The following is a 20,789-nucleotide window of genomic DNA, read 5'->3' as shown; positions in this document are numbered from 1 at the left end:
AGCAAGATGAGAATTGAAAGTACTCTCGTATATCTGTAATTGTGTCGCTGGAAGACCAACCATTCAATACATTGCCATAAACACCAACATTTACATGGCCATTCCCATTAACATTTACAAATGTGACTGTATATGCACTGGTGCATAGTGAGATATGTGCAATTGGAGGAGTATCTGTAAAATCGTCTTTATTCTGCTGTTCTGCTCGGATCTGTGTGCTTTTTAGTTTTTTTTTTTTTTTGTACAATCGTGAAAACGTCCAATATTTTAAGTACAGCTCTTGGCTGTTTGGAATATTGTGCGTTATTTGAATTCCAGCAGTTGTCGCGATCGGAGGCATTGAAAACCGTTTGAAATTCTTGCGTTGAAAAGTAAACCAACCCTTTGACCCTGCAAATAAAAAAAAAACATTCCGAAAAGAACCTCATTCGAAAATACCTTAATAATGAAAAGGATTATTGGAAGGATTTAACATATCGCACCAAATCAGAGATAACGCAAGAGGAGGCAAAAACTACAATAGTTTCCAACTTACAAGATGCCCAGCACAAAAAAAAATAATAAAAATTTAAATCAGTGATAAGCCTAGAAATTAAAGCAACAAAAAAGTTTCTTCAAAGAGATATTCTTACGCGCACAGACGGACATGTGAATTTAAAAAAAAAAAAACACACAAGCGAATTCTCTACTTTAGTCGAATGTGATCGCAGAAAGAATCGAAAGCCGAAAAGTTGATTAAATTTCAATTCATTGCCTTGAGTTGATTATTTCGAAATTGTGCCCAGTCAGTGATTATACCTTTTGATCTCATTTTAGTTTGCTGGTGTTTCATTCCGTATAAAGTCGTTCTTTGGCAACGACGTTAAACGTTTCCCCATAAATTGAATAGAATTTGAAAAGAAGTGGCCGGTCGAGTGAGTTCTCAAGCGAAAAATAGAGAAAACCCAACACCCAAAAAAATTCAAACTAACAATGTTGCCCTTTCGATGGGGCCTACTGGGAGTAGTGCTATTTGTCGCCGCTTGTTCGCATGCAGCCACAATTGTAAGTGAATTTACTCTCTACTCTCACATATGAGCCATTTTATTTAAAACAAACTGCATCTCAAATCGTGCCGTGTATCAAAGGACATTGAATTCATTCGTCTTCGTATTAGTGAGTGACGTCTTGAAGCTTTCCCATAACAATTGTTCGTTTTTGGTGTATGACGCTTTGGGTCGGTTCGATGCATAAAACTACAGATAAAAACTAATAAATATTTAAAAATTAAATTAAACAAGTAAAAGCGTGATAAGTTCGGCCGGGCCGAATCATATACACCCTCCACCATGGATCGAATTCGTGAAGTTCTTTGCCTGGTATCTTTGTATATGCAAATAAGGGATAATGGATAAGAATTGCTACACTTTGAAGCCACATTTTGTTGATATGGAACAATTAGGGCCATAATTGGCTTGTGCACTATATCAGCCAAATCGGATAAAAATTGAGTCCTATAAACGCTCAAGAATCAAAAACGAAATATCGTTTTATATGGGAGCTATATCAGGTTATGGACGATTCAGACCATATTTAAGTTAGTTGACTGGAATAGGAGAAGTGCCAAATCAGACGAGAACTGTGCCCTCTATGGGCTTAAGAAGTGCAATCTGGAGATTGGTTTATATGAGAGCCATATCAGGTTTTGGACCGATTTAGACCATACTTCGCACCATACTGCACAGCAAAATTTCAGCCAAATCAGAAAAGAACTGCATCCCCTTGGTGCTCAATAAGTGCAATCGGGAGATCGATTAGTATGGGAGCTATTGGGTTGCCCAACAAGTAATTGCGGATTTTTTAAAAGAAAGTAAATGCATTTTTAATAAAACTTAGAACGAGCTTTAATCAAATATACTTTTTTTACACTTTTTTTCTAAAGCAAGCTAAAAGTAACAGCTGATAACTGACAGTAGAAAGAATGCATTTCCAGAATCACAAGCTGTGAAAAAATTTGTCAACGTCGACTATATGAAAAATCCGCAATTACTTTTTGGGCAACCCAATACATCAGATTTTAGACCGATTCAGGTCATTGTGTAAAATTTCATTCAGATCTGATGGGAATTGCGCCCTCCAGAGGCTCAAGAAGTATTGTATAATGGGGAGATCGCTTTATATGGGACCTATATCAAAACATTTATTATATATGGGTATTTATGAAAGTAATACTAAAATCTGATCAGACGTTGATTACATTTCTTACATTTACTGAGACATCATAAAGCGCATGAGAAACTTCAATAGGCGATTATTACAGCGCTAGTGATTATGCCATTAAAGACAAAAAAGGCTAAACCGATTTTATTGACATTTTCACAAATTGTGTTGGTTGGTCTGGAAGAAATAAATGGCTATGGAACTTTTTCATATCGGAAGGAATGCGGACATCCAACAAGTCAGTGTGGAGCCCTTCGCCAAACCCTGGGATTCAATCGAAAGGCATTTGGAAGTGGTGTAGAAATTCGGTACCTAGTATGTGAGGGGAGCTTCTCTCCAAATTATCACCAAAACAAGCGAGACAATATTGGTCTGAAATAAAATGTATTTGAAAGCAGAGTACGAGTATGAGGGAAATATGGGGGTCGTAAAACCCCGCCCATCCCTTCCCCCTATTTGTTTTTTATATGTTCCCAGATTTCAACTCACAAAATCTGCTGTTTTATGTACAGAAATCTGCTAAAATGTTAAAGGCGTATTAAAGCTGAAATGACAACAATGATTTACCTTTTTATTTTATATTATTATTTGAGTCATTACATTATACATTTTTTCCAAAGGAAGTCGATCTAATGACCATTAAAACTTGTGTTGGAGGTGACTACTTCTGTAATAGTAGCAAAATTGACTTCTAACAGTCAGCAGACAGTGTTTGCTATTGCTATCAGCAGACTTTTTTTATGAGTGTAGACTGATCTCCCAATTTAATGTTTCGGATCGATAAAAGACGTACACCCAGACAATTTAGTAGTTGATACCAGCTAACACTGTTTGCTGATATTTTGTTAAAAATGTTCATCTTTTGAATGAAACAATACAAAATGTTGAAGAATTTGCTTCACATTGATATACACTTTTTGTTAAAAAGCATAAATATGATTTTAGTAATTATTTTGCCTGCTGTTATTTTAAAGTGATCAAATTGTATAAAATTGGAACAATATGTACGCTATATGGCCTTAAAATTAATAAATTAAATGAAACATAAAAAATTATTAACAATTTATGACATTTTTCACCTACTTTGAAATTCTTAACCTCAAAACTGCAAAAAATGTTTGCGTTTTAGCAAAAAATTACTGTTGTCCACTTTTTAAGTAGACTTTATGTTGTTGCAACAAACATTTTTGCTGTTTTTACAATAAATTTCTCTAAAATTGGACTTGGTGAGATCTATTGAATCCCACGAAACCCGTACCGAAAATGGTTTATAGTTGGATATACACCCTAAGAAATTTTTTTGTAAAAATAGCAACAGCAACAAATCTGCTGAAAATGGGACAACAGTAATTTTTGCTAAAACAGAAGAAAATGTCTGCTGTTTTCAGATGGTAAAGTGTTGAAAAATACTCATAAATACTTAAAATTTGTAGCGTAAATGTTTTAGCAATTTGCTGCAATTTGGTAATTTGTTTCGCAGGCAAAATAACTACTAAAATCATATAGATGCTTTTAAATAAAAAATATACACCAAAAATTGGCAAAAATTTATATTAACCTATAGCAAGTTAGTAATTTAATGTCAAGGAATAAAACAAGTAAAAAGGCATTAAGTTCGGGCGGGCCGATCGGAACCATAAAAGACACGGATGTCGAAAAGCCTAACATAAGGCACTGCGTCAGATTTCAACGAAATCGGATAATAAGGGCCCTTTTTATAGGGCCAAGGCATTAAATCGAGAATTCTTTCCATATGGCAAACTTAACCAAATCTGGACCGATGTGAACCAAATTAAACAGGGATATAATAATCATCCTATTTTATTATAACTCGACTACTTTATACGTAGTTATATCTTATTAGGGGCTGGTCTCGATCATATTTTATTCAGGTCCCGAGAACTCATATACAAGTAACATTTTCAGACAATAAATCTGCTTTTTATGTGATTAAGACCCTAAATGGAAGATCGGTCTATATGACAGCTATATCTATATAGTCTGATCTGACCCATATATGGGGCTGATGTCGGGAGACTAAAAACAACTCACTATTTCAAATTTCAGCGAAATCGGATAAAAAATAATGCTTTTATCGACATATCGGTCTATATGACAGCTATATCTTAATACAGTCCGATCTGAACCATATTAAGGTCGGATATCGGGAGGCCAAAACAACTCACTGCTTCCAATTTCAGCGAAATCAGGCAATAAATAAAGCTTTTATGGACTTCAGATCCCTTATCGGCAGAACGGTCTATATGACAGCTATATCTAAATATAGTCCGATCTGAACCACATTTGTGTTCGATGTTGGGTGGCCTAAACCTATGCATTATTTCAAATTTCAGCCAAATCGGTTAAAAACTAAAGCTTTTAAGGGCTGCAGGCCCTTTTTCGGGAGATCGGTTTATATGACAGCAATATCCAAATATAGTCCGATCTAAACCATATTTAGGTCAGATGTCGGGAGGCTTTATATAATTCACTGTTTCAAATATAGCAGCTATATCCAAATCTGGTCCGATTTGGTCCATGCAAGAACTTAACCAGGGTGCATCAAAAACACGTATCTGTGCCAAATTTCAGCCCATTATCTACATTTTTGAAGGCTGTAGAGTGATTAACACAGACTGACGGACAGACACACGCACATCGTTAAATAGTCTTAGAATTTTGTAACGATCCGAAATACATATATTTTTTTTTTGAGGTTAGAAATTGATATTTCGATGTGTTGCAAACGGAATGACCTAATGAATATACCCCCATATCCTGCGGTGGTGGGTATAAAAACTTGTATGGTTTCATTCAAAAAATTAAAAAATTTTAGTTCAATATCAACAGACTATGTTTGCTAATATCAGCAGACCAATTTTTCTGGGTGTAACTATCATAAATATTTATCTTCCAATTTTGGGTCTTAGGTCATATACAGTTGCACCTCGATTATTCGGTCCGTTGGGGACCGAGCGAAAAAACGGTTAACAGAGGGTTTTTTCTTAAATTTAATTTTTTTATGTATTTTTATTGATTTCTTTAAATACCATACAGAGTTTCTATGATTTAAAACTAAAAATTGTGGTGTTACGTTGTCTCAAGATATAACAGCTCTCTCCAAAGCAGCTTTCACATTCAAAAACGTGGCCAAAACATGTCTGCTGTCTGAAGCCAAAAGTTTTTTGATGACTACTTTACGGTTTTTATTTAAGTAGGGAACAAACATAGAACATTGCAATATGGGATACAAATCAAAGTTATTTCGGTTCAAATCTGATGTGCAAATAAATTAAGAATCTGACCAGTCGTCTTTCCCTCAAAAATCGTTTGAGATTCAAACAAAAATATTGGGTTGTCCAAAAAGTATTTGCGGAATTTTTAAAAGAAAGTAAATGCATTTTTAATAAAACTTAGAATGAACTTTAATCAAATATACTTTTTTACACTTTTTTTCTAAAGCAAGCTAAAAGTAACAGCTGATAACTGACAGAAGAAAGAATGCAATTACAGAGTCACAAGCTGTGAAAAAATTTGTCAATGCCGACTATATGAAAAATCCGCAATTACTTTTTGGGCAACCCAATACTATTGCTCAAGAGGCATACATAAGTATGTATGTATATCGCAATTGCATTTTATCTCTAAAAGTTATTAAACATAATTTCTATAAACAAAACCAATCTGAATCGTATTTTGTACGGCCATTTGAAGGCAAACTTCTTCCGGATCGGGTACAAATTTGGATGTCTTACCACATAAATGTATATATTAAGGTGATGACAATATAGTAAAGCCATTTAGATTATTTTTGATCGTAATATGTTACAACCCATTATCTTAACTAATGCGCTTGCGTACAAGGAACAAAAGTAATTTGCCCATGATTATATTATTACGGAACTGGGCTAAACTTCGAATATATAATATACTAGCTGACCCGGGACCGCTTTATATGGAACAAAAGTTTCCTTGGAATATTTATTTTCGACAGTGAAATACCATGCTACGAAAATAGTATATCGCTTGACTAACAGTTTAACAATATAAATACCTTTATCTAAATCCCATATGATCTTTATTGGTCTACGAATTTAAGTTTGGATGTAAGGTGTACTCCATTCTTAAAATACTTTATTTCAGTCCGATATTCTCATGTTTTCTCTGATTTAGGGGTGTTTTCGGGGGTGAGGTGGTCCCCCAGACACTTGGCCCTGAAAAAATGTCAGGATCGAGCTCTTCTTTCAAATAGCATTTATTTAAACCCCATATTGCCATTGGTTTAGGGGAGTTTACACCATGAGGCGTCCCCCAAAATAGGTTATCAAATTCGTTTTCTAATCTCAAATACCTTTCATTTGAGCCACTTATTGGCATGGTCGAAAAATGTTTACCCTTTGGGGGTTGGTTTGGGGAAAGGGTGATGCCCTAAATGGTCCCATATTGGATATCAAATTCGTATTCTACTCCCATATACTTTTATTTGAGCCCCATATTGCGATGGTCACTAAAAAATTGCTATCTGTGGGGTATTTTGGGAAAGGGGTAGACCCCCGGAAAATTGGTCCCGAAAGTGGGTATCAATTCTTGCTCTACCCCCCAATACCTATCATTAAAGCTCCACATTGACATGGTCGGTAAATATGCCCGATTTAGGGGTGTTTTGGGGATTGGGGTGGTCCCCCAAATTCTAAGCCCTGTAGATATATCAGCAACGTGCTCTATTCTCATATATCGTATATCATTTATTTGAACCCCATATTGCCATTGGCCTCAAAATTGGATATCAAATTCGTTTTCTAATCTCATTTAAACTGCTTATTGCAAAATCAGCAAATATGTCAGGTTTGGGGTATTGGCCCTAAAAACTATAAATATTTAGATCCACTCTCTTTAAGACCCAAATTGTCTTGGTGAGCAAATACGTCCTATTTGGGGGTTGTTATGGTGGTGGGATGTCCCCTCGACAGTTGCTCCCTAATGTTGATATCAGACACGTGGTCTACTCCCAAATACCTTTAATTTGACCCCCATATTTCCATAGTCGGCCCCATAGACACTTTTCCCGAATATTGGTATCAGATTCGTGATTTACTCCTAAAGACCATTCATTTGAGCCCCATATTACTATAGTCGTAAATATGTCCCCATTGGGGTATGTTTTTAGGAGAGGCGACCCCCCAAACACTTGGCCCCACATTTGGATATCAGATTCTAATTCTACACTCAAAATACCTTTTATTTAAGCCCCATATTCCCATGGTCAGTAATTAAGTCCTGTTTGGGGATGTTTGGACGCCCAGAAACGTGGTCCCACATTTGGATTTCAGGTTCGTATTCTACTCGCAAATACCATTCATTTGAGTCCCATATTGCCATGGTCGGTAAATATGTACGATTTAGGAGTGTTTTGGGGTTGGGGTGGTGCCCCTAGCACTTGGTCCGACAATTGGATATCAGATACGTTTTCTTATCCTAAATACCTTTCATTTGAGTCCCGGGAAAAGAACTAGACAATGTAAAATATGTAAAATAAAAAATGATTATTGTTTGTTTTTTTTTTTATTTTCATTAAACTAATTCTATACTGAATCCGAATGATTCCAGTGATCTTATTAACATCCGTTCATCGTTAGACTATCCATAATTTGCAGGAAATTACACAGATTGGAGATAAGTTAATGCTATTTGCCAAGGTCATTTTTCAAATGTAGACTAAGCCAAAACTAGAAAACACTGCATTAAACAACAACTGATGCGTGTAATCAAACTTTTTGCATGAAAAATCAAAACGGGTCTTGTTGATAAAGTTGACATTAGAAATGAACTCAAACTCAATTTAAATAGTCGGCCATCTCGCAGCAATTATCAAAATTATTAGAGCACAATCATCAATAAATATTCTGTTCCCGCTTATTTCTCATTTCTAGACAACGAATGCCTGCCAATGCAAGTAAAATCACAGAGGTTGAAGAAAAAAATTTATATGAGGTGGATGATTTTGTGCATACCCGAAACTGGCTGGCTGCGCCCACCGATCTCAATTTTTAGCTGATCTAAACGTGGTTTTCGATGGTGTGTCAAACAAAGATTAGGATCCTACAAGGGTGTGCAACTTATTAGTCCTTATTGGATTATTTCAATTAATGGAACAATTTCAAATGCTACACTTTAATATAATGGATATATCGAATCAACATCACATGTCAAATATCTTTAGAATTGCAATCGGAAGATCGTAAAGACCGGTCCCACTTGGCCTAATTATAATACAAATCGACTAATTTCAATGAGAAGTATTCGTGAATGCATTCGAGCGGTTTCATTTATTCCTTCGAAAGATATGAAGATGATCGACTGATCAAATTGATTTATCATAAAAGTGCTTGGCCGTTACGGCAGTGTGGGTTGACACACCCAAACGGACATGTGGGCCGACAAGTGACAGTTATTGGGTCCGTTCCCCCCCCAAAACCTCTCAAACTTTCTTTAGGTCGATTGGGAAAATTTTGAACCCAAATTAAGAGCCTTTGAGAGGAGGCTAGTAATATTTGGGGCCGAATGCTTGGGGCTGCCCACTCTTCTCCTTCTCAAAGGAAAGCCGAAACGGCTTTGAACTCATAAAAGACGCAAATTTTATCCGAATTGAAGAAATTTTGAACAAGAATTTAAATTAAGTCTTAAAGGCGCATTTTCCATTTTTATCTGATTTCGACGAAGATAAAACATATATCTGAGATGGTGAGTATTTAAACTTCGTCCCGACAGAACTTCATAAGTAAAAGCGTGCTAAAACCCACCGCCAAGATTCTGCTAAACATTTTACAAACTAAATTTAGTTGAAGGACATAATTTTATTATACATTCCTGACTTCTTTCAAACCAGCAACAATTAAAGCTTCTAAGAACCAAACAAGAATAATCGGGAGACCGCTTTATATGGGAGCTATATCAGGTTATAGACTGACGTAACAGAACACCGCATGCAAGATTTCAGCCAAATCGTACAAAAATTGCTGCTTGTAAGGACTCAAGAAGTCAAATCGGGAGATCGGGTTGAAGACCGAATTAAACCGCACTTGGCACAGTAGTTGGAAATCATAACAGAGCACTATGTGCAAAATTGAAGTTAAATCTGAGAAAAAATGCGGCTTCCAGGGGATCAAGAAGTCAAATTGGGAGATCGGTTTATATGGGAGCAATATAAGATTATAGACCGATTTGGATCGTACTTGGTACATTTATTTCAAGTCATAGCATAACACTATATGGAAAATTTAAACCAAATCGGACAAAAATTTAGGCTCCCAGGGGCTCAAGAAGTCAAATCGTGGAATCCGTTTATATGGGAGCTATAACAGGTTATAGTCCGATTTAAACTGTTCTTGGCACAGTTATTGCAAGTCATAACATAACACTACGTGCAAAATTTCAGCCAAATCGGACAAAAATTGCGGTTATAAGGGCTCAAGAAGTCAAATCGGGAGATCGGTTTATATGGGAGCTATATCAGTTTATAGACCGATTTGTTATTTGAAGTCATAGCATAACACTATCTGGAAAATTTTAACCAAATCGGACAAACATTTTGGTTTCCAGGGCCTCAAGAAGTCAAATCGTGAAATCGCTTTACATGGGAGCTATAACAGGTAATAGTCCGATTTGAACCATACTTGGCACAGTTTTTGCAAGTCATAACGTAACACTACGTGCAAAATTTCAGCCAAATCATACAATAAATGAGGCTTAGATAAAACATGATAAAGATAAAACATATATCTGAGATGGTGGGTATTTAAACTTCGTCCCGACAGAACTTCATAAGTAAAAGCGTGCTAAAACCCGCCGCCAAGATTCTGCTAAAAATTTTACAAACTAAATTTAGTTGAAGGACATAATTTTATTATACATTCCTGACTTCTTTCAAACCAGCAACAATTAAAGCTTCTAAGAACCAAACAAGAATAATCGGGAGACCGCTTTATATGGGAGCTATATCAGGTTATAGACTGACGTAACAGAACACCGCATGCAAGATTTCAGCCAAATCGTACAAAAATTGCTGCTTGTAAGGACTCAAGAAGTCAAATCGGGAGATCGGGTTGAAGACCGAATTAAACCGCACTTGGCACAGTAGTTGGAAATCATAACAGAGCACTATGTGCAAAATTGAAGTTAAATCTGAGAAAAAATGCGGCTTCCAGGGGATCAAGAAGTCAAATTGGGAGATCGGTTTATATGGGAGCAATATAAGATTATAGACCGATTTGGATCGTACTTGGTACATTTATTTCAAGTCATAGCATAACACTATATGGAAAATTTAAACCAAATCGGACAAAAATTTAGGCTCCCAGGGGCTCAAGAAGTCAAATCGTGGAATCCGTTTATATGGGAGCTATAACAGGTTATAGTCCGATTTAAACTATTCTTGGCACAGTTATTGCAAGTCATAACATAACACTACGTGCAAAATTTCAGCCAAATCGGACAAAAATTGCGGTTATAAGGGCTCAAGAAGTCAAATCGGGAGATCGGTTTATATGGGAGCTATATCAGTTTATAGACCGATTTGTTATTTGAAGTCATAGCATAACACTATCTGGAAAATTTTAACCAAATCGGACAAACATTTTGGTTTCCAGGGCCTCAAGAAGTCAAATCGTGAAATCGCTTTACATGGGAGCTATAACAGGTAATAGTCCGATTTGAACCATACTTGGCACAGTTTTTGCAAGTCATAACGTAACACTACGTGCAAAATTTCAGCCAAATCATACAATAAATGAGGCTTATAAGGGCTCAAGGAGTCTAATCCGGAGATCGGTTTATATGGGAGCTATATCAGGTCATAAGTCGATTCAAATACTATTTAGCAAGTATGTTGAAGGTCGTTGAAGAAGCCACTGTGCAAAGTTTCAGCCAAATCGGATAAAAATTGTGCCCTCTAGAAGCTTAAGAAATCAAGATCTAAGATTGATTTACATGGGAGCTATATCAGGTTATCAACCGATTAAGATCAAACTTGCCACAATTATTGGAAGTTATAACAAGACATTTTATATAAAATTTCAGCTAAATCGGATGTGAACTGCGCCCACTAGAGACTCAAGAAGTCAAGATCCGATAGCGATTTATATGGCAGCTATATCAGGTTATGAACTGATATGAAACACACAACATACATTGAATTGTTGGAAGTCATGACTTAACACTACTTGCAAAATGTCAGCCAAATCGGATAAGAATTGCATCCTCTGGAGGCTCAAAACGTCAAGATCCTTGATCGATTTATATGGCAGCTATCGGTCCAAAACATGGACCGATTTGGTCCATTTACAATCCCAACCGACCTACACTAATAAAAAGTATTTATGCAAAATTTCAAGCATCTAGCTTTGCTCCTTCGAAAGTTAGCGTGCTTTCGACAGACGGGCGGACGGACATGGCGACATTCTTGTGACTTTTATTCAATTTGCAGAAAATTATTTTAAAGAAACGTGGAAGAGTCCCAAGACACTTCTCTGTTTTGCGGTTTTTTTTCCAATGAGGACCATGATTTGCGGATCTGCACCTGGAATGTCCGGACTCTTTATAGAGAAGGTGCAATATACGCATACGCACTGGCGGATGTATTACAGAAGTACAAGGCAGGTATAACGGCCTTACAAGAAGTGTGATGGACTGGGAATGGCGTCACTACACGAGGCATGAATTTGGCTGTGGATTTGTGGTTAGTCGGAGACTGAAACACCTTGTCTCCAGCTTTACTCCGGAGGATGAGAGGCCAGCCACAGCCCGCATAAAAGTCAAATTCTTCAACATCAGCCTTATATGTGCCCATGCCCCGACTACGAGCGCCTAGAGAGAGAATATGACCGCTGCCCCGCCCATGATATTAAAGTCGTTCTGGGAGATTTTAATGCGAAGATAGGGAAGGAAGACATTTCTGGTCCAACAGTCGGAAAGTTTAGGCTCCACAAGATAACGTCTAGTATTGGGTTGAGGTTGATTGATTTCGCCGCGGCAAAAAACGTGGTAATTAGTAGCACCAGATTTCAACATAAAAATATTCACATAGCCATTGATCACGCTGTGATAGATGGAAGGCATTCATCCAGCGTGTTAGATGTACGATCGATCCGTGGAGCGAATATAGATTCGGATCATTACCTTGTTGCAGCAAAGGTTCGCACGCGTTTGAACATGGCGAGGAAAGTACGATCTGACACTGCACGGAAGCTGGACATTGAAAAGCTACAAACACAACAAATGGCAGCAGCATACTCTACTTGACTGACCCAACTGCTTGATGAAAGCACTCCTTGTTCCGATGATATAATGGCACAGTGGTAAACTATTGCCCACTCCATGGATAATACCGCGCTTGGGTACCGGAAGCCTCCTCCAAGAAACCCATGGTACGACCAAGAGTATCGAGATGCCAGTGAAGCCAAGAATGTGGCATATAGAGCAACCCTACTATCAGTAGCAACGCGCCAGATGAAGGAGAGGTATCGGGAGAAGAGGAGAGTGAAGAAGCGTCTATTCCGCAGAAACAAAAAGGAAATGGAAAGACGTGAGTGTGAGCGAATTGAGATGTACAGGAATCAGAATTAAGTCCGAAAATTCTACCAAAGAAATAAACATCAAAACGGTGGCTTTGGTGCAGGCACATCCTCCTACAGAGACAATGAAAGAAATCTGGCAACTAACACAGATAACATGCGAGAAGGACAAATCAATATCTACCATCTCTTTGTTGACTACAAAGCCGCCATCGATACTCTTTACGTTCAAAGGTACTTCAAGCCATGTCTGAGTTTTGTACCACTGCAAGATTAATAAGACTCTGCAGGATGACACTTGCTGATAGAAGTTCCTCAGTAAGAATAGCAATGAATCTCTCGGAACCATTTAATATCAAACGAGGTTTCAGACAGGGAGACAGCCTATCGTGTGATCTCTTTAATATCCTGTTGAAGAAGACTATACGAGATGCAGATGTGAATAGATGTGGCACACTAATCGCAAGAGAACACATGCTACTCGCCTATGCCGACGACAACGATATCATAGGTTAGCCACCGGAAATAGTAACTGCAGACTTTAAAAGAATCAAAAGAGAGTCAGTGAAAATGGGTCTGGCAGGAAATGGAGATAAGACGAAATGGATGGTTTCAACTCCCAAAAAGCCTTGCACAACCGAGCAGATAAAGAAAATTGAGAAAGTTGGGAACACCAGTTTTGAGATTAAGTGAAGAATAATACTGGCAAACAGATGCTACATTGGTCTAAGTAAGCAATTTAGTAACAAGGCCACCTCTCGACAGACGAATATTACACAATACAAGACACTGATACTACCCGTGCTGTTATATGATTCTGAAACATGGGTACTTGTGAAAGCAGGTGAGCCAGTGCTTGGAGTATTTGAGAGAAAGATTATTCGTAAAATATATGGACCAGTTTGCGATTATGGAGAATGTAGGCGACGTATGAAACACGAGCTGAATGACGAAGATAGCGTAGTTACACGCATCAAAATACAACGGCTGCGTTAGCTAGGTAATGTTGTCCGAATGGATGAAGAAGCTCCAGTGGTACACGCAAACCGGGAAGACCAAAAGCCCGTTGGAAAGATCAAGTGGTGAGAGACACCTCGAAACTTGGTGTCAGAGATTTTAGAATCCGCGCTGAAGTTCGAGGCACTTGAAACGCAGTCCGATTCAATTTTAAGCTCAATGATAAGGAACCTCCTTTTTTATAGCCAAGTCCGAACGGCGTGCCGCAGTGTCACCTTTTTGGAGAGAAGTTTTCACATGGCATAGTACCTCAGAAATGTTGCCAGCATTTGGAAGGGAAAACCACCGCTGAAAACTTTTCTGATGGTTTCGCCTGGTTTCAATCCCAGGTGTTCAGCGTCGAAGACGGACATGCTAACCTCTGCGCTACGATGGCCTCTACCCTACCTTAGTTCCCATAATAATAGTCAAAAAAATTTAAATTTTGTAAGTCTTAGCATATTTCAGTAAAGTTCAGATAGATGGACCAAAATAATTAAATATTTTTATCCAGTTTTAGTAAAAAAATAAATAAGTTTACTATTGTAGAAACATAAATATTAGACATGGCAACTCAGATCCATGCGTTGTAGCGTGCGTCACGAAAATACTGTTTTTTTTTTTTAATTTTTGAGTGCAAAGCAATATTTGTTATAATTCACTAGCTGACCCGGCCCGCTCCGCTGCGCCTTCTTTTACTTTATATGGAACAAAAGTTTCCTTGGAATATTTAGTTTAGACAATTAAAGAGCTATTAGTGAAATACCATGCTACGAAAATAGTATATCTCTTGACTCACAGTTTAACAATATAAGTGCCTTTACCTGAATCCCATATGATCTTTACTGGTCTACGAATTTAAGTTTGGGTGTACGATGTATTTGATTCTTAAAATACTTTATTTCAGCCCGATATTCTCATGTTTTCTCTAATTTAGGGATTTTCGGGGGTGAGGTAGTCCCCCGGACACTTGGCCCTGAAAAATATCAGCATCGCGCTCTTCTCTCAAATAGCATTTATTTAAACCCCATATTGCCATTGATTTAGGGGAGTTTACACGATGAGGCGTCCCCCAAACACATGGCCCCGAAACTGGTTATCAAATTTGTTTTCTAATCTCAAATACCTTTCATTTGAGGCACATATTGGCGTGGTTGAAAAATGTTTACCCTTTGGCGGGTGTTTTGGGAAAGGGTGATGCCCTAAATACATGGTCCTACACTTGGATATCAAATTCGGATTCTCCTCCCAAATACCTTTATTTGAGCCCCATATTGCGATGGTCAGTAAAAAATTGCTGTTTGTGGGGTATTTTGGAAAAGGGTAGATCCCCAGAGAATTGGTCCCGAAAGTGGATATCAATTCTTGCTCTACCCTCCAATACCTTTCATTTAAGCTCCACATTGACATGGTCGGTAAATATGCCCGATTAAGGGTTGATTTGGGGATTGGGGTGGTCCTCAAACATAAAGCCCGCAAAATATATCAGCAACATGCTTTATTCTTATATATCCATATATCATTTATTTGAACCCTATATTGCCATTGGTCTCAAAATTGGATATCAAATTCGTTTTCTAATCTAATTTAAACTCCTTATTGCAAAAGTGTGAAAATATATATTTGGGGTGTTGGCCCTAAAAACTATAAATAATAAGTTCCACTCACTTTAAGACCCAAATTATCTTGGTGGGCAAATACGTCCTATTTAGGGTTTGTTATGGTGAATATTGATATCAGATCCGGGCTTTTTGCAATGGTCATAAATTTTTCCCCCTTGGGGGATTTATTTGGGGAGAGGCGGCCCCCAAACACTTGGTCCCCTATTTGGATTTCACATTCGAATTCTACACAAAAATACCTTTTATTAAAGACCCATATTCCCATGGTCACTATAAAAGTCCTGTTTGGGGGGTGTTTTGGGGAAGGGGTGGACCCACAGAAACGTGGTCCTACATTTGGATATAAGATTCGTATTCTACTCGTAAATACCTTTCATTTGAGTCCCATATCGCCATGGTCGGTAAATATGTCCGATTTAGGGGTGTTTTGGGGGTTGGATATCTTGGATATCAGATACGTTTTCTTATGCTAAATACCTTAAATTTGAGTCCCATATTGTCGTGATTGGTCTAAATATATGCACGAAGGAGACAAAGGAGTATGTACCGGCAGCGCAATCGGGCGAAAGTGGGATAGAACTGACATTCCAAGCACTTCTTCGGAAGCTGGAAAAAAATTAGATCTCCCGAAGAGCATAACACTGCTAAAATGCTGAAGAAGAAAAATAGCTCCCCGCTTTCAAGTACTCTGGCGAAACCAAGCCAGCCATCCATCCCGCAATGAAGACTCTAGACTGTGCCCTGCGGAGGTGGACAAAGTTGGAACAGGAACGAAGGAAGCGCGCACCGCCCCTGAGTCTTCATGGAGGACTGTGACTTCCAAAAGGAGTCCACAGCCATCGCGGAAGGGGAAGATGGTCGCTGAGAATGGTAAGGAGCCGCCCTCGTACGCCAGAGTGGTGAGAAAGCACAACAGAGATGAGCTGACTTATGCAGCCATCAATATCGGCTGTGCATCAGGTAGGATTCCACCAGATTATCGGTCCCAAGTGAAGGATCTGGTTTACGATCGGGTTTTCGAATACGTATGGAACTCTGTAGAGGGTCCACCCATACAAATGATAAGCTGCGAGTATAGAGGGAGCATCTTTACGCTGCGTTTTGGGTCGGCGGAATGTATTGATACCGTCAAACAGCTCGTGACAACGAAACAATCGTCATCTCTCAATATTGGAAAGACTAGGATAAGCAAAGATCCTAATACTAAAAATGAGCCTAACACAACTTACTGGCCCAAATTTGGGCGAAATCAGACAGTAAATGCGCCTTTTATGGCCCCATAACCTTAAATCGAGAGATCGGTCCATATAGCAGCTATGTCCAAATCTGGGCCGATCTGGGCCAAATTAAAGAAGGATGTAGAATGGCCTAACAGAACTCACTGTCCCAAATTTCTATGGGAGCTATATCAAGATATAGTCCGATATAGCACATCTTCGAACTTAACCTGCTTATGGACAAAAAAAAGAACCTGTGCAAAATGTCTGCTCAATATCTCTATTTTTAAAGACTGTAGCGTGATTTCAACAGACAGACGGGCAGAGGGACGGACATGGCTAGATCGTCTTAGATTTTTACGCTGATCAAGAATATATTGGGTTACCCAAAAAGTAATTGCGGATTTTTTAAAAGAAAGTAAATGTATTTTTTTTTTCTAAAGCAAGCTAAAAGTAACAGCTGATAACTGACAGAAGAAAAAATGCAATTATAGAGTCACAAGCTGTGAAAAAATTTGTCAACGCCGACTATATGAAAAATCCGCAATTACTTCTTGGGCAACCTAATATATACTTTATAGGGTCGGAAATGGATATTTCGATGTGTTGCAAACGAAGTGAAAAAATTAATATACCCCCATCCTTCGGTGGGTATAAAAATTAAATAACTTTAAAATTTAGTACGAAGTTCCCCTCCTTTGTTATTTATGACCAAGTTCTTCAATGTATTTGTTTGAATTGCCCTCCATTCACTTTGTATTTTTTCCAAAAATGTTTGAAGATTTGATCTCGATTCCATCGGGTCCATGGTCTATGGGGTTTAGGTCAGGGCTTTGAGCAGACCATCCCAATTTTTAACGTTATTTTTTTCAAAATATTTTTAGCGACCTTACTCCTGTGCTTGGGATCTTTGTCTTGTTGAAAGATGAACTTCCTCAAGCCCATTTCCTCCACACTGCCATAAAGATTTTCTTCCAAAATATTTTCATAGTGTTCTCCAGTCATTTTAGAGTCAACTATCCATCTCCTGAAGAGGAAAAACGTCACCATCCCCATGAGGCTTCCTCCACCATGTTTTACAGTATGTATAATGTTTTTCGATTTTAACCTTTTTGTTGATTCACACCACACTCTTTTCCGAATTTTGCAATTTTTTATTTTATATTTTGACTCGTCTGTCCAAAAAACTTTATTCCAAAATTATTCAGGCATATTTATATACTTTTTGCAAAAGCCAATCGTTTTTTTCTATTGGCTGCTCGTAGGAGAAGTTTTTTCTTAGCGAAGACACTTTTTAAACCCCTTTTTTTAAGTCTTCCTTGGACAGATTGAGTCGAAATATTTAATTCTTACTTCTCTTTTATATCTCTGGCTGTCGTAAAAGAATTTCTGTTCGCTTGAATTGCAATATGATCATCCTCAAGCTTCATCGTCCTACGTTTTCTGCCACATAATTTTTGCAAACTTTTATTTGACTTCAACAATTTTTCTGACCCCATATTCTGACATTTTATGCTTGGAACTCATAGCTTCCAATTTCATACCGTTCTCGCGATCTTGTACCAACATATCTTTTTGAGTTTCGGTTAAGGACTTCATTTCGAAAAAGTAATGATCATTTCGAAAAGTAATACTATATAAATATTTAAGTAATATTGGAAGAAAAAGTAAGGTACTAACCACAAATGTTTTTAAAAAAATCAGCAATATATTATAGATTTCATGATTTCCAAAAAAAATCGCACTTTATTATGTCGCGAAGACTTTTTTTGCACTATAATACTTTTACATCGGAAACCTGAGCGAACGAGTTTAAAAATTTCAAATGTTTATGGAAATAATTGAGGCACTCCAACAAATAACGGTAAAATATAAAAAAAGTAAATAATACACGTAGATAAAAAATATTGAGGATTAATGAAGAAACGTACACAACCGCACTTTATTTTGTCCGACAGTGTATAGAATTATTTTCCATCGACCATATATAAAATCTAATCGAATTTATTTTTATAGTAATCACGATTGTTTTTCTTAGACAGAAGCTAAGAAAATTGTTGGTTTCATTCTCTGAACATTCCCCCATTACTTAGCATAAGATTTTAATAAAAGTGTTGTGAGATTTTTGTAGTCTTTCAAAAAATAAATCGCTAAAAACTAGAGTTTTCCATTGTGAATCACAAAGAGTACCGGCCTTAAAATGTTCAATAATCATTGTGTAACTTTTTAAACTAAATACGACTTTATGTGAGACCTTTTTGAAAATGCTAAACGGTAACCCTGGCCATGACGATGTCGATGTAGTGGTCGACCTGTTGAGGTGTTCATACCTGAAATGGTTAAAAATCCATAAAATGGTATTCGATGACCGTCGGTTGAAAGTGTGTGAGCTACCTGAGGCCGCAGGCATTTCAAAAAGTGAAGCACATAGCATGTTGACGGATAATTTGATGATGAGAAAGATTCGCATATTCTAGTTCACAAATCAACCATTGCGATGGCAATGATCCATAAATTAAAGTTCGAATTGCTTTTTCGCCAGATTTAACTCCCTCGCTTGGAGGAAATAGATTTGTCAGTAATTAAATTCCTAGATAGTTCTTACTACAAACAGGTTAGGATAGGTTACGTAAGAGTTATAGCTGGCAAACTCTCGATAATCGCAACAATCGATATTTTCGATAGTTTTAATGATAAATATCGATAGTATCAATACTATCGTTAAATTCCCATCACCTATATTTCAAACGGAAATGAGAAGTAAAAATCAGGATATCGATTTATATAGAAGCAAATATCAATGCACAGACCAAATAAAACCAAGGCTATTAAAGTCAGTTGGAAGTCATGAGTGAAATTCTTGTAAAAATGTTAGCCTGAACATACGAAGATTGCGTCCTCTATAGGCGCAAGGATGCATTCAGTGTCGGATTGCTTATTTTTGCAACTTAACTTTTGCATTTAACTTTTGCGATAGTATCCATCGGAAAGATATCAATTGATAATTAGCCAAAAATTAAATATCGATATTATCGTCATCGTCCTCACTTAGACAATTTTAACCCCATTATGATACTACAGTAGCGACAGGCCAAGGCCCCTGGTGGGAATCGAACACACGACCTCCGCTCTGGCTACTTTTGGGACGCCTGAGATTCGAGTAATTTTGTCGACCTTGACCTACAAAAATGCATTAAAGTTTATCGTGATAAAAGTAGTTAATACTCATAAATTGAGATTTTATTTCACGGAACAGAAATGGAAGGCAAAACTTAACGGCAATGCAAATGGTACTTTAATAACACTAGCAAGGTCAAGCCTTTATTATTTTTTTTTTAAATATGATGTTTTTTTACTTACAAAAACAAAAAAATTATTCATAATACAAAAAACTATATGTATATTTAATTTTGAATTTTCACTCATTTGGTTTTTCTAATGTTATGGTCATGGGTGTTGAGTCGAGCAATTCTTACTCGACTCCGACGCCGGGAAGATAAAACGGCTTCCAGAAATCTCACTCCCAAATTTACCGACAACCCAATTTTCCCCCAAAACATGATCTTTAATGACGTCAAAATTTTTTTAACTACACAAAAGAAAAAATCGATTAAAAAATTTATTGAAAATAAAAATGTTTTCAATTTAAAAATTGATTGAATATTTATTTTTGTTGAATCCGGTTTAAGTACGTTCGTGATTGAAATTTAGGAAATTTTTAATTACAACTAATTAATTAATTGATTCAATCATTTTTTAATAAAATCTTAAAAAAATTTTTATATTAATATGATTGAAAATATTATCTTTTTAAATTAAACAATAACAGCCTAAACCACAAACTTTTTTTGTCACTCGATTCGTTTTCCAATTTATTGAAAACAATAGTTTTCATTGACTTGGCAAACGAATCAAGTGATAAAAAAATACTATTGTTGATGGTCTAGGCAGTTAGTTCTTCCAATCATTATTTAATTGAATTGGAAACTTTCTTAGACTTAACAGCACTGTTATGGCTGTCCGTTTTTGAAAAAAAACTAGCTGCTCGAAATTTTCAATTCAGTTCGTCTTTATGTTTTAATACATCTTTACAAAGTTTAAATTTATATATAATACACTAGCTTGGGTGTGTTTTGGGGAAGGGGTGGACCCCCAAAAACTTGGTCATGAAACTGGGTATCAATATC

General features: G+C 37.0%; 1 protein-coding gene across 3 annotated transcripts in view; it reads left to right on the top strand.

The window, feature by feature from the left end:
- Positions 1-285: 285 nt before the first annotated feature.
- Positions 286-20,789, top strand: part of LOC106084007 (fibroin heavy chain) — a 47,068-nt gene continuing 26,564 nt past the window's right edge. Inside the window, exons 1-2 of one of the 3 annotated variants that reach the window (XM_059362272.1) lie at positions 286-371; positions 817-1,044. In XM_059362272.1, coding sequence (XP_059218255.1) covers positions 973-1,044 — 72 coding nt within the window. In that variant the 5' untranslated portion in view covers positions 286-371; positions 817-972. The other 2 variants (XM_059362285.1, XM_059362278.1) reach the window with 2 other exon arrangements.

The sequence above is a fragment of the Stomoxys calcitrans genome, chromosome 1 (genome assembly GCF_963082655.1).
Source record: "Stomoxys calcitrans chromosome 1, idStoCalc2.1, whole genome shotgun sequence".
In the NCBI taxonomy this organism is placed as follows: domain Eukaryota; kingdom Metazoa; phylum Arthropoda; class Insecta; order Diptera; family Muscidae; genus Stomoxys; species Stomoxys calcitrans.
The sequence above is the reverse complement of the archived record's forward strand: the minus strand, read 5'-3'. Positions and strand labels throughout refer to the sequence as shown.